The 14,664-nt window shown below is 42.5% G+C and overlaps 1 protein-coding gene and 1 long non-coding RNA gene across 3 annotated transcripts in view; one reads left to right on the forward strand and one right to left on the reverse strand.

Moving 5' to 3' along the window:
* Positions 1-1,356, reverse strand: part of LACTB (lactamase beta) — a 9,420-nt gene extending 8,064 nt beyond the window's left edge. Inside the window, exons 1-2 of one of the 2 annotated variants that reach the window (XM_011363377.2) lie at positions 923-1,356; positions 421-487 (exon numbers count right to left, since the gene is read on the reverse strand). In XM_011363377.2, the coding sequence (XP_011361679.1) occupies positions 421-487; positions 923-1,279 (424 nt within the window). In that variant the 5' untranslated portion in view covers positions 1,280-1,356. The remainder of the gene's footprint in view (positions 1-420; positions 488-922) is intronic. The other variant, XM_011363376.2, reaches the window with a different exon arrangement.
* Positions 1,357-9,064: 7,708 nt separating this feature from the next.
* The window catches only part of LOC111742030, a 6,347-nt gene continuing 747 nt past the window's right edge, over positions 9,065-14,664 (forward strand). The window contains exons 1-2 of the long non-coding RNA XR_002781159.1: positions 9,065-9,255; positions 13,325-13,427. This is a non-coding gene — a long non-coding RNA (uncharacterized LOC111742030). The remainder of the gene's footprint in view (positions 9,256-13,324; positions 13,428-14,664) is intronic.

The following is a 14,664-nucleotide window of genomic DNA, read 5'->3' on the forward strand; positions in this document are numbered from 1 at the left end:
GTAAACTCGTTAAGGACAGGAATCGTGTACACCCTCAGTACTTACTATTGTGCATTTACATGATAGGCGGCTCAATAAATCGTAGGTTGAATTTAAAATTCTGACAGTTTATCTACTCATAAGGGTTATCTACACATATGCAGTTAAAAGTTTTATATACAACTTTCAGAATAAATTCAGTTTTTATAGAAGAGTGGGCATAGAAATAAGCCATTTTAAAGACTCCAACTTATTCATTAGTCACATTTTAAATCTTCTTTTAGAAAACCCGATACTTGTTAGATACGTTTTCTCTACAATATGGATGGTTTTCTGTAAACCGAACGGTATTTCACGGGATTCACACCAAGAAGTAAAATATCAAGTTTTCATTCCCCAACTGGCACAAAACAAGGCACTAAATAACTTTTCTGAGCCTACCTTCTGACCAGACTTCTTTTCCATCTACAGAGACTCCAACCACTATGCCGGGTGCGCCCACCTCATCCTACGAACGAAGTGGCAAGGAACAGACAGTTCAAAGACAGGCCGAAACACCTGGCACATCCACCACAGCTTATACACCTGGGGCATGGCCCCGCCCCCTCTACCTGGGCCCCGCCCACCCGCGCCGGGACAGCGCTAACCATGAGGGGTGTGAGGGGTGTGAGGGGTGTGCCGACTCGGCACCCAGAGTGGGAAGGGGCGGTCCCCGGGACGGGCGGTAACCTCCGCCCTGACTTGGGCAACCCCCAAGAGCATCTGACCGTGGCCCAGAGGTCGGAAAACGGGAAGTTTTTCTCGGAAGCTGACCGCAGGCATCCCACCGCCCGGAGTGGGGTCTGCTCGGCCCGGGGAGATGACCACCGAGAGGCCCCATTCCGAGGTGACGCCGGGGACCGGAGGCCAGGTTCCCAGCCGTCTACGCCCCTCGTCGCCGCACCTTGATCCTGTGCAGCAGGTCACGGCTGCTGTCGATGGCTCTGGCGAAGCGCCTGGAGCGGGACAGCTCCGGGGTCTGCGGAGACCACGTGGCGAGGGGCTGCTCCTTTGGCGCCTGCGGCTCGGCCTGAGGCAACGTCTCGGGGTCGGGGTCCGAGGGGGGCGGCGCGGGGGCCGCGCTCCTCAGCGCCCCCGCCAGCTTCACCCCGAGCGCCAGCCCCAGCCCCAGCCCGAGGCCACCGACCCAGCCCGCGCCGAGGTGCGGCAGCCCGGCACGCTGGTGAGCCCCGCGCCGCCCGCAGCCCCAGCCCCCAGGGGTCGCGGCCCGGGCCGTTACGGCCGACAGGAGCCGGTACATGGCGTCTCCGGGGAGCCCGCAGCCTCGGAGCTAGCGCAGGCCGGGCTGGCGGCTGACGCTCCAGGGAAGAAGGGGAGGGGGAGGCCGGGGAGGGGAAAGGAGGGGAGGGGCGGTGACTGTGCTCAGACTCTAGCAGTCGATGCCCGATGGCCGGAGCGCGGATCGCATCGAGCTCTTCCTCCTTTCCTCTTTTTCTCCTTGCCTTGTCACTTAATATTTTTAATCTTTCTCCCCCGCCCCCTTTTGCCCGTATGCCTCTTGTCAGATCAAGAGTCACCTCAGAAGTCTCCCTGGTTCCTGTCCCCTTGGGAGTTCTCTCCACACCTGGACTACAAGTGCGCACACCTCCTTAATAACACTTGACACTTTGTTTCATTGAACTGATTCCTTACTAGACTGTGACCTCTCTGGAGAGCTGTGACTTTTGCTCCTGGAACAGCGTCTGGCACACACAAGCCCCTTAGCAGCCATCTCTTGCCATCTCTATTCTTTGTCTCTTTTTAGCTCATAAGTCCCCTTTAACCTCTCTTCCGGAGGTCTAGCTCCACAACACATCAAACATATTGTTATACCCAGGCCTTAAATTAAATATTTTTTTCTGTAAAAAGTTTTTAAAAAAACTTGCACTTGAAAAATTTTAATCCAAAAATAACTCATATAATTTATAGTTAGCCGATTTCTGACATCTGTAGATGATCAGATATTCTCGTGAAATAAATCTAACCTCATTGCTACAAAATGTAAAATGTGTATAATCCTAATTGAACAATTAATGACTGTTAATTTTGAAGATAATTAAACATCCACTCCAATTTTATGATTTTCTTTTTATACTTTGGGATACACACACATTTCTGAAAGATTTTTGAAAGTTTGTTGGCCTTAAGTCTTGGGGCAATATACCCTGTATATGAAATAATCCTCTCTCTTCTTGCAGGTGGAATATGTATAGAGTTCATAGGCTTGAACTGACAAGCTGTTGTCAGGAGGAAAAACTGTGAACATCTCGAGCTAATAATTGTTTAACTGGAGGAAAAGGTAATGGTAACCACACCTAGTCAGAAGATACCAGGGCTAAATAATTATAAGGTCCTGGAGCTGCTCTCAAAACCCTCAACCCCCAAGAGATCAAGGTATCCTAGAACCCAGAGGGTTCTGGCAACGGAACTCAGAGGTCTCTGGAGTGTCACCTGCAGTTAGAGTAGACAGGAGGTTCTTACTCTAAGGACTTGACAGAGAAAACAATATAAAGAGAAAAATGTAAAAGACAGCCAGTGGTGATCTTAATATGTGCTTACTTTATCATTCTTTTAAAAACATACATATTTTATGCATTCTTCTGTACCTCTCCTTGGATCATAAGAGACGCAGAAACACAGCGTCATATAGAGAGCAAAAGCCAAGGTCTGGGTGGACTTCCACCAGTTTAGAAGCAGGTAGAGGCCACCCAAAGTATGGTTGCTGTGAAGGTAACAGAGAATAAATGTTCTCCATGCAAGCAGAGTCCCTAAGAGGCAACCTGACCAAGCAGCTAGCAGACACGTTGGTGGGATCTTTACTATCACCATGAAGCAGGAGACCAGAGCGCCAGTATTTTAGCTGGCTCTGGACTGGAGGCCACAAAAATAAGATGGAAGAAAAGTAAATCACTAGACAGGGAGAGGAGTAAGAAGACAGAAATAGAAAGGAAAAGGAGAAGAAGGAAATGTAAAAAGGAAAATAATTTTTCACTGAAAATAAACCTGCAAACCAAATTTCCAAAGCATATGAAGAAAAATATTTATAAGAAAGACTGGCAACAAAATCAATAATCAAAAAATGAAATCACCTTAGACAAATGAAAACAGTAGAACAATCTACAGGAAAAGAGGAAGAAAAGAGGCCATTCCCTGGCTGAAAAAAGATGGGTTGATAGAAAACAAAACAAATATGTTTTTTAAAAAACAATAATGAGATACACTATATATCTATTAGAATGGTCAAAATCCAGAATACTGACAATAAAGGCAGCACCAAATGCTGATGAGGATATGGAGCAACAGGAACTCTCATCCACTGTTGGTGGGAATGCAAAATGGTACAGCTACTTTAGAATACAGTTTAGTGTTTTCTTATAAAACTAAACATACTTTTCCCATTGATCCAGCAATCATGCTCCTTGGTATTTATTTACCCAAAGGAGTTGAAAACTTATGTCCACAAAAAAGCCTTCACATGGATTTTTACAGAAGTTTTATTCATAACTGCCAAAACTTGGAAGCACCCCAGAGGTACCTTAGTAGAAGAATTGATACATAAACTATTGTACAGTCAGATAATGGAATGCTATTCAGCAGTAAAAAGAAATGAGCTATAAAGCTATGAAAAGACATGGAGAAAACTTAAACGTATATTACTAAGTTAAAGAAACCAATTTGAGAAGGCTACGTGTTGAATGATTCCAACTATATGACATTCTGGAGAAGGCAAAATTACAGAGACAGTAAAAAGATCACTGATTGCCAGGGATTAGAGGAGTAGAGGTAAGGATGAACAGATGGAGCACAGAGGACTTTTAGAGCAGTGAAACTACTCTGTATGATACTATAATGGTGGATACATGTCATTTGGATGATAATGATGTGTCAATGTAAATTCATTAGCTGTAACAAATATATCACTCTGGTAGGGGATATTATAGTGTAGGAGGCTGTGCATGTGTGTGGGCAGGGAATATGTAAGAAATCTGTACTTTTTGCTCAGTATTGCTATAAACCTAAAATTGCTCTAAAAATAGCTTATTTTTTAAAATGTAGGGTGCAAATGAAATAGTGATGAGTACTAAAGTGAGTTCAAATGACTGGTCTGGTACTAACTGTGTAAAAAAAAAAAAATCAAAACAAAAACAAACCTTGTCATCTTCAGAATGTTTTCATGTCTTTTCATGAATGTCATTATTGCACAACTTCCAAAGCCCAACTCAGGTCCTGTCTTGCATGGAGATTTCTTTGATCAATATTAGTCCTAAATGTTCTCTCCTCTACCTTATTGCTTATTCTGATTTAAATTGAAAACCATTGAAGGCATAACTTTGTCTTACATATGTTTGTGTCTCTTACATATGAAGCTCAGGACTTGGTTTGTTGTTGGGTGGGTCTGAATTTGGTGATGAGTTCTGAACCTCAGTCTCTTCATCTGTAAATTACAAGTAATAATAACAACATTGAAAGTCTGTTGCAAAGATTAAATTACTTCAGCCTGTAAAAAGATAAAATATAAACTTTGGTAAATAGACTGGTTTATTAGTAGAGATTATAACTATTTATTCCTCTCTAATAATATCTTCAGTTAAAAAACAAGATGTCAACTAATAAAGTCCCTAGTTCTTTTCCTGCTACATGCAAACTAATCTTCCAGTTTATACTTGTACAGTTTGTCTTCCTCCCCACATCTCTTTCCTTCAACTTGTCAACTTAATTGTTTAGTCACTGCCTCAGTGATTAAAAACAAAATAGAAATTCAATTCCCATCATCTGAAGAGCCAGCCTATCTATGTCTCCCCTGAATTGGGACTGATGGAAAGCTAACAAATAGCCCTGTCTCGAAATGTCAGAATGACCTTTTTAAAGAAAGTAATCAAGTCATATGTGAGTGCATTCTCACTCTAGTAATGGGAATTTTAAACTCTTGGAAACTGGGGCCAAACCCTGCAGCGCTTCCATGTCTCATCTCTGCAGATCAACATGGAGCCTGAAACACCGCTCTGTAGCTCTGTCACTGCAGCTGACTGTGTCTCCTGAATTAGTCATGAGGGTCTGATGGGCATCCACACCTCACTGATGAGCAAGTTGTCCAGCAGAAGGGATCCAACAAAGTGTCTTTCAGTCAGGTGATTTCTCCTGTGGCCTTAATAACAACTAGCCCCAGACAGATTTGCCTCCTAGGGAAGTGGGAAAGAATTTTTTTAGGTCCAAAAAAGCAAAGAAGGAGATAAAAGACTGGTGTAGTCATCTATTTTAGTCTCACAGCTTTAAACAATTTCCAGCTGCAGATGTTAAAATATCCAGATTCCACGGAGAACAGAACAGATGACATTATTCATCCTGCCTATGCTCACAGGCTGCATTTAATTCAGTTCAGCTTATAAAACCTTTTACAGAGTCACTATGGGGACAGGCTTCTACACTGCAGCCATACAAAGATGAACAAGTGCCAGCAAATCCTGAGGAGCTCACAGTTAGCAGAGAAGACAGGTAGAGAGGCCATACATATGGTCGAGCCGGCTCTGTCCTGCGCAAAGGTGCCTGGGAAGTGGGCAGTGGGCTGAAATTCAGCCTGCACTCCTGTTCCCAAGCCATGTATCTGGCTCAGAGGAATGGGTCCCTTTTTCTAGTACATTGAAAGGAGCAATGAGTGCTCCAAGCAACCCTGAGTGGAGGTACAGTCTTAGAACTCATTAATCAATAGGATAAATGCTATAATGGAGGCAGATATCAATAGCTATGGGAAAAGAGGATGAGCAGGCGAGTGTCCCTAGGGAAAGAGTTAAGGAGAGTGACAGAGAGGGAGGGCCTTGGAAGAGGAACAGGACTTTGCCTTGTAGAATTGGTGAAAGAAAGGCAAACAAGGCAGAGGAAACGGAGCCAGCAAAGATTCAGAGGCTGACAACGTGAGGCCTGTTTCAACCTGGCTGGTGGAGGTGAGGCCAGCAGGAGGCAGAGCCAGATGGTGCAGGCCTCGTAAACCAAACCGGGAATTCTGGGCTTCGGCTCACAGGCTGGTGTTTCTCAGACTTCAGTGTGATCTGCAACACACAGAAGGCTTGTTACAAGTCTACATAATTTCCTTGGCCCAAGCCCCAGAGAGGGTTCTGATTCAGCAAGTCTGGAGAAGGGCCCAGGAACAAACACTTAAAATGATTTTCACGTAGGATTTTGATACAGAGGTCAGAGGAGAAACAGTGCTGAGGTGTATTCAGAAGGGTTTAGGCAGCTGAGCGTCTGGTAGGTTTGCTGAAATAAAGATCACCAGCTGCAAAGTGGAGAGTGGAAGCAGCTGGTGAAATCCACGGTGCAGTGCATGCTCTGAGGAAGTTGCCTCAGAGCTGAGCCCTTAATTAATTCACCCTCAAGTGCAAAGGTCAGATAACAGCTTAAAATATGAAGAAAGCAGGCAGAAGACACAAGAGGCAAGGAATTCAGGCCCAGCTCAACCACCTGTAACCATTTCCCTTCCCAATCTCTATACACCAACAGGAGCTCAGGCTCCTCTCAGTCACATGGTATAAAACTTCAATCCCTCCCACTGAGAAGTTCGATGTATAAGAGGATACCGGATAAGGTCTGAAAAAAACAAAACAAAACACATTAATAGTGTAAGTTGGAAGTTGGAATAAGTTGTTCTGGGAAAGGGGAGTTTTGTCTTTCTGAAACCTTCTCAAGCCTCTCTGTGCTTCATAGCACCCACCGCAGTGCACTGTACCTAGTAGGCACTCAATACATATTGCTTAATAATGAACATCAGAGTTGGCTTTTCAGAGCTGGGGACAACTGAAACTCCTCCTCTGTGCTTTACCCAGCCTATAATCAGCAGGCATTTAATATGGTGACCCTTCTATTATCCAGACTTTTATTAATTAGGTTCTTGATTATCTGAATGTTTTAAAATATCCTCAGGTAATGAGAACAAGGCCATAATGATAACTCTCACGTGGCTGTAACATATATGTGTTAGGTGGGGGAAAGAATTAGATATTTTAATGGTGATGAAACATTTTTCTTGGACTTAAACACCCTTTAATATATGCAGACTGGTGATTTAACACTTGCCAAATGGAGATAGTTATGTAGGATATTTGAAAGTATAATAGAAAGCATCTACCAGAGAAGGCAGCCTTTGGTTTGCCTGGGAAATAGTGTTTCTTCCTATCCCAAATCAAAAGACAGGTATAAAGTTTCTTTGTTTATCAGTTTGCAAATTGAAAGAGCCTGCAACTGGGATTAGTTAGTCCTGAGCAATGCAATAGGCATGTTGAGCTCACTATTGGTCAAGGAAAGGGCAAAACCAGAGTGAAAGCTCTGATCAGGAAGGCCATGCATTTATAAGATGCTCCCGAGGCAGGTGCTATCAGCGTCCTGTCCACATCTCCATGCTGCCCCTTTCAGCTGCCAGCACCTGCATCCCTGTGTCTAAGGATTCTCTGGTGCTGGAGCCTGTCCTGACCATGAGTGCTATAGGCGGGAGGTGTCAGAGAATTATTGTCAGCCCCTCCTTGCCCCCCCGAAAAAGAAAAAAGGATTGATGGGACTAGGTGTATGCTTCAGCTCCCTTGCCCCTTGGATGGGATAACTGTCCCCCAGAGTTTCCCGGTGGTGGTGGTGGGGGGCGGGCATTAAGCTCCAAATGGGCACAGTGGTGGCTTCCATGATCACATCTTTCCTCTCCTTGTCTCACCTCTCCACTGGTGTTTCCTGAGACCATCACCCAGACAAACCATCTATCCCGGAATCCTTGTCTCAGATGTTACTTCTGGGGGGAACCCCAACTAAGACATCAAGCTACTGGGAGTGTGATCACTGATTTATGGCCAGGGGGCTAACAAAAGGCAGGGCCACCATGGGGCTTACCAAGCTAAGAAGGAGTAGCTGAAGAGTCTGACATAAAAAAAGATGAGCGCAGGAACGACTCATGAGGGTAGATGGCAGGAAGGAGAGAGGGAGTAACCTTAGTTGGATGCCTACTCTGACCCTGACCCTATCTATTATTCCATACAACAACACTATTAACTAGGAAGGTGTTATCCCCATTTTATAGTTTAGGAGTCCATGATTGGAGGAAATTAAGTAACTTGTTTATGATCATGTGACTATCAAGTGGCACAGAGAAGGGATTTGAATGCAGGCCTCTCTGACTACCAAAGTCTATACTCCATTCCCAAGAGCTCACCTAATAGCTCACATATAATGAGTAACCATCAGTGACCATGTGTGGTATTTATGAATACGAGGCAACAGTTCCTCAGGCCAGGCCAGGCTTCCCAGGGTGGAAAGACCTTAAGGAAGCTGAGGTCAGCCACACTGATTTTCAGCAGATCCAGAAATTCGATTGGTTTACACCTTTAGGGGTGATCTGGCCCAGAGGAACTGAATGAAAACAAGAAAACTCTCCAGAGACTAATGTATGATCCAGTACTAATCTGTTGACCAGATATTCATGTTAGTTGGTGTATGTTTCCTATGGGTGCTGCAACAATTTACCTCAAACTTAGTGGCTTCAAACAACACATATTTATTTTACGGTTCTGGAGGTTGGAAATCTGAAATCAGTTTCACTGGTCTAAAATTAAGGCATGGGCTTGGCTGCATTCCTTCTGGAGGCTCTAGAGGACAATCTGTTGCCCTGACTTTTCCAGCTTCTAGAGACCTCCCTCATTCCTTGGCTCCTTAATCTACCTTCAAAGCCAGCAGTATCACATCTTCCAGGTGCTCACCTACTTGCTCACTTGCCAGCTCTCCCTCCCTCCTTCCTTCTCTCTCTTCCTCTCTCTCCCTCCTTCCCTTCCTCCCTCCCTCTCTCTCTCTGTCTCTCTCTCACCCTCCCTCTCTCTCTGTCTCTCTGTCTCTCTCTCTCTCACTGTACTCCTGCCTCCCTCTTGTGGCTACATTTGGTTTATCTAATTAATCTAGGATAATGTTCTCATCTCCAGATCCTTATTAATTACATCTGCTAAAGTCCCTTTTGCCATGTGAGGCAGTATATCCACAGGTTCCAGGGATTAAGACGTGAGCATTTTTAGAGGGCCTTTATTCAATCTACCACAGTTAGCCATTTTTTTTTAAATTTTCCCTATAGTAGGAAAGGCTTTGTGGGGGGCCAGTCTGATCAGAGGCTGCTTGGGGACCTTGAAACCAAAGCATTGGGGTGTGGATACTCTCAATGGACAGGATTATCAGCCAACTGTGAGCCAGCTGGGTACCGATCCTCCATCCAACAAACAGGTAGTGGGGACTTCTGACATCTGGGTCTCTCTTCTTGTAGATGACATGCACTTTCAGCAGGCAAACTACATACCAGACGGTCAATTACTGCTCTTTTCTTATAGATTTGGGTGGCTCCCAACTCCCCATCCCTGGCACATTTACAAATCTTTTATGGTTGTTTGATGGGACCTATCTCACCCTGGGTCCCCTTGAACTGTGCCCGTTAACATGGCTGTGACAGACCATGTTACAAACCAGATAGCATTTGAGATAGGACTTGACCCAGGACCTCTCTACTCCCTACCTTTCTTTTTCTATCACTCTGATTTTGCGCTACATACTCCGAGTTCCAGAATCTGCCCTTTCTCTGTGGTTTTGACAAGAAGTTAGGACTTTTTCCTCTGCATTCTGTGCACAGATACTCTCATTCATTAAATGTTGCTTTTTATGAGTAACTTTGTCTTAAAATTTTGAGAAAAATTTACCTTAGCCTCTTATGTATGGATCTTAAAAAAAAAAAACCCCATCTGATTCACAGTTGTCTGTGTTTCCCACTCAGTGTCTACATCTCTGAAATTCACTCAAAGAATGTTCCATTGATATACCAGGCACCAGGTAAGGGCCTGGGGATATAATGGTGAGCAGACTTTTCCCCTGCTCTCAGGGAGCCTAGAGACCAATAGGAAAGATGCATCTTAATCAGATAATCACACTCATAAATGTGTAATTAAAAATGGAGGTAATTGCTCTTAAGGAAAGAAACATGGTTAATGAAAACTTAAAACAAAGAGATCTGCCCTAGATTGGGACTCCTCAAGGGACACTTCCTTAGGATGAGCCATCTAAACTGTCATCATTGGGTGGGTGGAGGGGAGAGGTGGGAAGCTGGGAGGTTAATGTGACTGCAGGCAGAGATGGATGGAGGGAACATTCTTCATAGTAGGAGGAGGAGCTGTCTCTAAAACCAAACCACCAGCCAGAAGAGGCTGATCTTAGAGTGAGAGACTTACCATAAATTGGAGAATTCTGGGAATTCAACCCCAAGAATGCTGGTCCCTTTCCCTACTTGTAATTGTCTTTTGAACTTTAGGATTTGGCAGTCATTCAAACCACATAACTCTGGTGTGCAAAAGCCGGCAGAGTCCAGAACAATCTCTGTCTCATTGTTTCAGATTAGACGTCTTTAATGGGTATGTCTCAGAAACCTTGCCCTTTTCCCTTTTCACTTAGAACAGATTCTCTGGTATAATGCATAAACATTTTTTTCTCATCACGCTTTTTATAACAAGGCATTTGTTTGCTTCATTAGGAGTGAATTCCCCAGATTTTAAACTTGAGTCTTTTGTCCTAAGTATCCTGGTGGTACCACTTGGGCGTACTAATTAAAGTTACTTGTGGAAGTGAGTAAGTTCCTTTGGCACATCTTGTCGGATTCTGCTACCCAAAGGTCAGAGACCTGGCCTCCCAGCTCAGCAGAGGGGCAGTAAGGAAAGGAGTGTCAACCCTGGGATGAGCCCTCAAGGCTCTCAAACAGGAAGCATGGCCAGTGGGCTCTGAACTGGGCCATTACTTTTGTTCGATTACACATTTATAAAAAGAGGAAGGCAAATTAATGCGTAATAACGATTGCATCCAATGCACATCTAAGGCTCCAGGATCTCATAGTTGAGATCTATTCATACCTAACCCCTGACCCCTACCACCCTCCCTACTTCATCATTAACATTTGTGATTCTCGACCTGTACTTTGAATGATGGAGGGTAAAGGGTATGGGGATGAGGGTGTTAAAAAGCAAACTAACTGATGCCTTTGGTAATCATTTGATTTATTACCACCTGATATGTGAATCACCCTAACTCACCCATTTTGTATCTTATCTGATGATCTACAAGACAAGCTGTGGCCACTTCAGTTCTCTTCTGTCATCTGCTCTGAAGGTTCAGCTCACTCCTTACAGCAATGAGGCACTCACCTGTGCTTCCTGTTTGAGTCCAGTCCCTATGTCCTGTCTTAACACTAGAACCTTGTACTGTTTAAAAGCATGGACACTCACTGGTTCTCTCCTTTCTGGCCTCCCTTAATTCCAGCTTCCAGAAACCAGATCATGGCTCTTACCTGCTTGATCAGTGCCTACAGCTCACATTGGGGGTTTTGGGCAGCTACTTAGATCTTCACGAGCAATTTGTGAAGTAGGAACAAATATAATCCCCATTCTACAGCTGGAGGAATTCTACAGAAATGTTAAATGATTCATATAAGACCACTCGGCTCTGGGATTTTCTGCTTTTGATTCTGTAATCCAAAGAATACATTATTCTAATTTGGGCTGTAAAACACCAAAAATCATTACCCACTTACTTGGATGGTGAGGATTAAAGAGATATAGATGTAAAATTAATGAGAATAGTATAAATAAGGCTCAGGTCATTGGGAGCAAATGAATAAATTGTGGGCATTAAATATTACCTCAAGTATTTTGTATTAGTCAGCCCTAGCTGCCATAACAAAATGTCATAGATTGAGTGGCTTAACGATAGAATTTTATTTTCTCATATCTTGGAAGGTTGGAAGTCTGAGACCAGGGTGCTAGCAAGGTCAGGGTCTGTCTGGTGCTGACCCTCTTTTTGGCTTGATCACACGGCAGTCTCTCCTATCTCTTCTTATAAGGACATTAATTCCATGGTATTGGGGCCCCACCCTTATGACCTCAGTAAATCTTAATTACCTCCTTATAGGCCTTATCTACAAATATAGTCACTTTGGGAGTTAGAACTTCAATATATGAATATACTTTCATTAAAAATGTTAGCTATGTTAAGATATAATGTGTTTATTATTGTATTGTATATTATATATTAAATATATATTATTTATTATATATTAAATCAGTAAATATACTTCTCAGTTTTAATTTTTAATACATAAATATTGGTAGATATGTAAAAATTAATAAACAGGGAACTCATTTAAAGTGAAGTAGGGAGGCTGGAAAGGGGAGCTGTCATGTCCTATGTCTATCTCAAAACACAAAAGGGAGAATTCTTTATCTTAGCTCTCCCAACTTCTTCTTCCCCTCTGTATAAAAAAAAATTCCTTCCCTTTGTTTTAGCAGGCTTGCACGTGGCTTGCATGTACCAAATTGCAATTCCTTATTGTTCCCAAAGAAACACATTTTTGCTGGAGAAATAATTATCTGGCTGACTTTTGGTTTGCAGTCAACATATTTAACCCACACAAACAAAAGCTCTTTGGGGTTCATTGAGATTACTGAAAAATTTAAGAGTGTGAATGGATCCTGAAACCAAAAGGATCATCCTTGGGTAAGACTTCATCCCTGTATGACATACAGGAGACCTTTCTTGGATATTTTTCTTGACAGAGTTCTTCTGTATTTGACACGCCTATAATTCATGGACTATGTGATAATTTTGCACACAGTTTTCTGGTTGAACACAAATATTTTGGGGAAAATTTTCTTCATGCAATGTTTTATGCTGTCCATTGGTCTCTACCTGTTTACGTATTAAATACATCTCTATTCTTTTTTCCTCTAGTTGTGACAATTCAAATAGTATTATTTGGCCCTAATACTATCTAAACACAGTGCCAATGTAGACACTGAAATCATGTTGTGGTATTCAGTGGCTGTCCAGATGACCTAGAATCTGCAAACATTAATTTTATTTTAAATGGGCATTGAATGAAAAGATAAAACATGAAAATCCTTACGGAGCACTCACACAACCCTGAGGGTGAGTCTGCAGATCTCAGATGGAGACGCCCAAGCTAGTTGGCTTGAGCACAGCGGCCCAGAGACATGTATGGATTGAACAAACCTCAGAGATATTGGCAGTGCTGCTATTTTTCTCATCAATTATGTGGTTATTTCATAGTTTCTTAAGAGCTATACCCCAATATCATCTTAAGAGTTATTCTTATTTCTATGTCCCAGGCCTCAGTTTGAAATGTTTTCCTCTCAATTTCCTTGAGTACCAATGAACCAAAGATCCAAATCCAGATCCACCCTTAGTTCTGCCTCCCAAAGGCTCCATCAGGATGCACATCATAAGCCTTGTCTTTCTTTAGCAGATGCCTCCTTGTTCTGGGTACAGATGTCCTGAGTCATCTTCCTTCAACTATCTCACACTCTGGCTTCACCACCAACAGGTCATTATGTACCTCTCCCCAGGTACGGTAAACATTCATATCTCACAAAACATTCCTTTCTTCTCTTAAAAAGTCAATCAGTATTTTCTTCATAATCTTTGCACCTCAGAGTTGATATGTACACACTCACTGAGAGTCTGGTCATGTCTTCTTATGTCAAACAATTGTCAAATACTTAGTTCCAGCACTTACACTTACTAGCTGAGTGAGCTGGGGCACATCACTTAGCTCTCCGAGCCTCAATGTCCCCATCTATATAGTGGTCAGAATCTTACATTCACTACCTGCCATATGGAGTTGTTGTGAAGCTTGGATTTGATAAAGGATGTGAAAGTATTTTGAAAACTGTAAAGTGCTAGTCAAAGGCAAGTTGGTAGTAAGACAGACATTGACCTATTTTATTGTCACTTTACGATTCTTCCCATTGAGGCTAGACAAGAGTGTCATGTCAGTACAGATCAACGTTAAAAAAAATTTAGGACCACAATGTTCTTAAACTGAGGATTTTTTTCCTGTATGGTATTTGCCTCTTCTGATTGCAATATATTGCATTAGAACACTGTGGTGCTTGATGGAATTTTTTTTTTTTACAACTGAAGGAAATGAGAAATCATTAGCCTCTCCAAATAGATCACAACTGCCTCTCTGTTCCAAAAAGAGGTGCTCTGCAGAGTAACTAGATTCAACTTGGAGACAGAATATCTGTAGCCTGAAAGATCGGTTTTTTTTTTCTTTTTCTAATGTAACCTTATTAAAGACAATTTGGAAATAAAAAGATAAAAATAATCTAGAATTCTACTATCTGAATACAACTCTTTGTGTATTTGCCCATTATAGCCTAGCTGTCATCCAAAAGCACAGGTTGCTTATGATGGCTGTAGTTATAATGTACATACCATTTGGCATTCTGCCTTTTTTCACTTAACATTATAGCAAATATTTCTCGACATTTCCGCATGCATAGCCTCCATGTTTATCATTTAATGACAAAATAATATTCCGTGAACTTAATCATAATCCCCTTTGGGTCATGATTTAGGTTGTCTCCAGGTCTTTCTTTTGTTACTACTGATAATGCTGCAGTGAGCCGCTTTTCAAATATAGCTTTTTGCCTTTGTCAAAAGATAAAGTCTCAAGTCTATAACTATTAGCTCAAAGGGTATGAAAATATCTTTAGGGTTCTTGCAAATATATTTCTATTACTTTACAAAAGGATTTCACAAATTGCAATGCCATTAGGCATATTTGATTTCATTGCA

This window comes from Pteropus vampyrus, unplaced genomic scaffold (genome assembly GCF_000151845.1).
Source record: "Pteropus vampyrus isolate Shadow unplaced genomic scaffold, Pvam_2.0 Scaffold85, whole genome shotgun sequence".
Classification (NCBI taxonomy): Eukaryota; Metazoa; Chordata; class Mammalia; order Chiroptera; family Pteropodidae; genus Pteropus; species Pteropus vampyrus.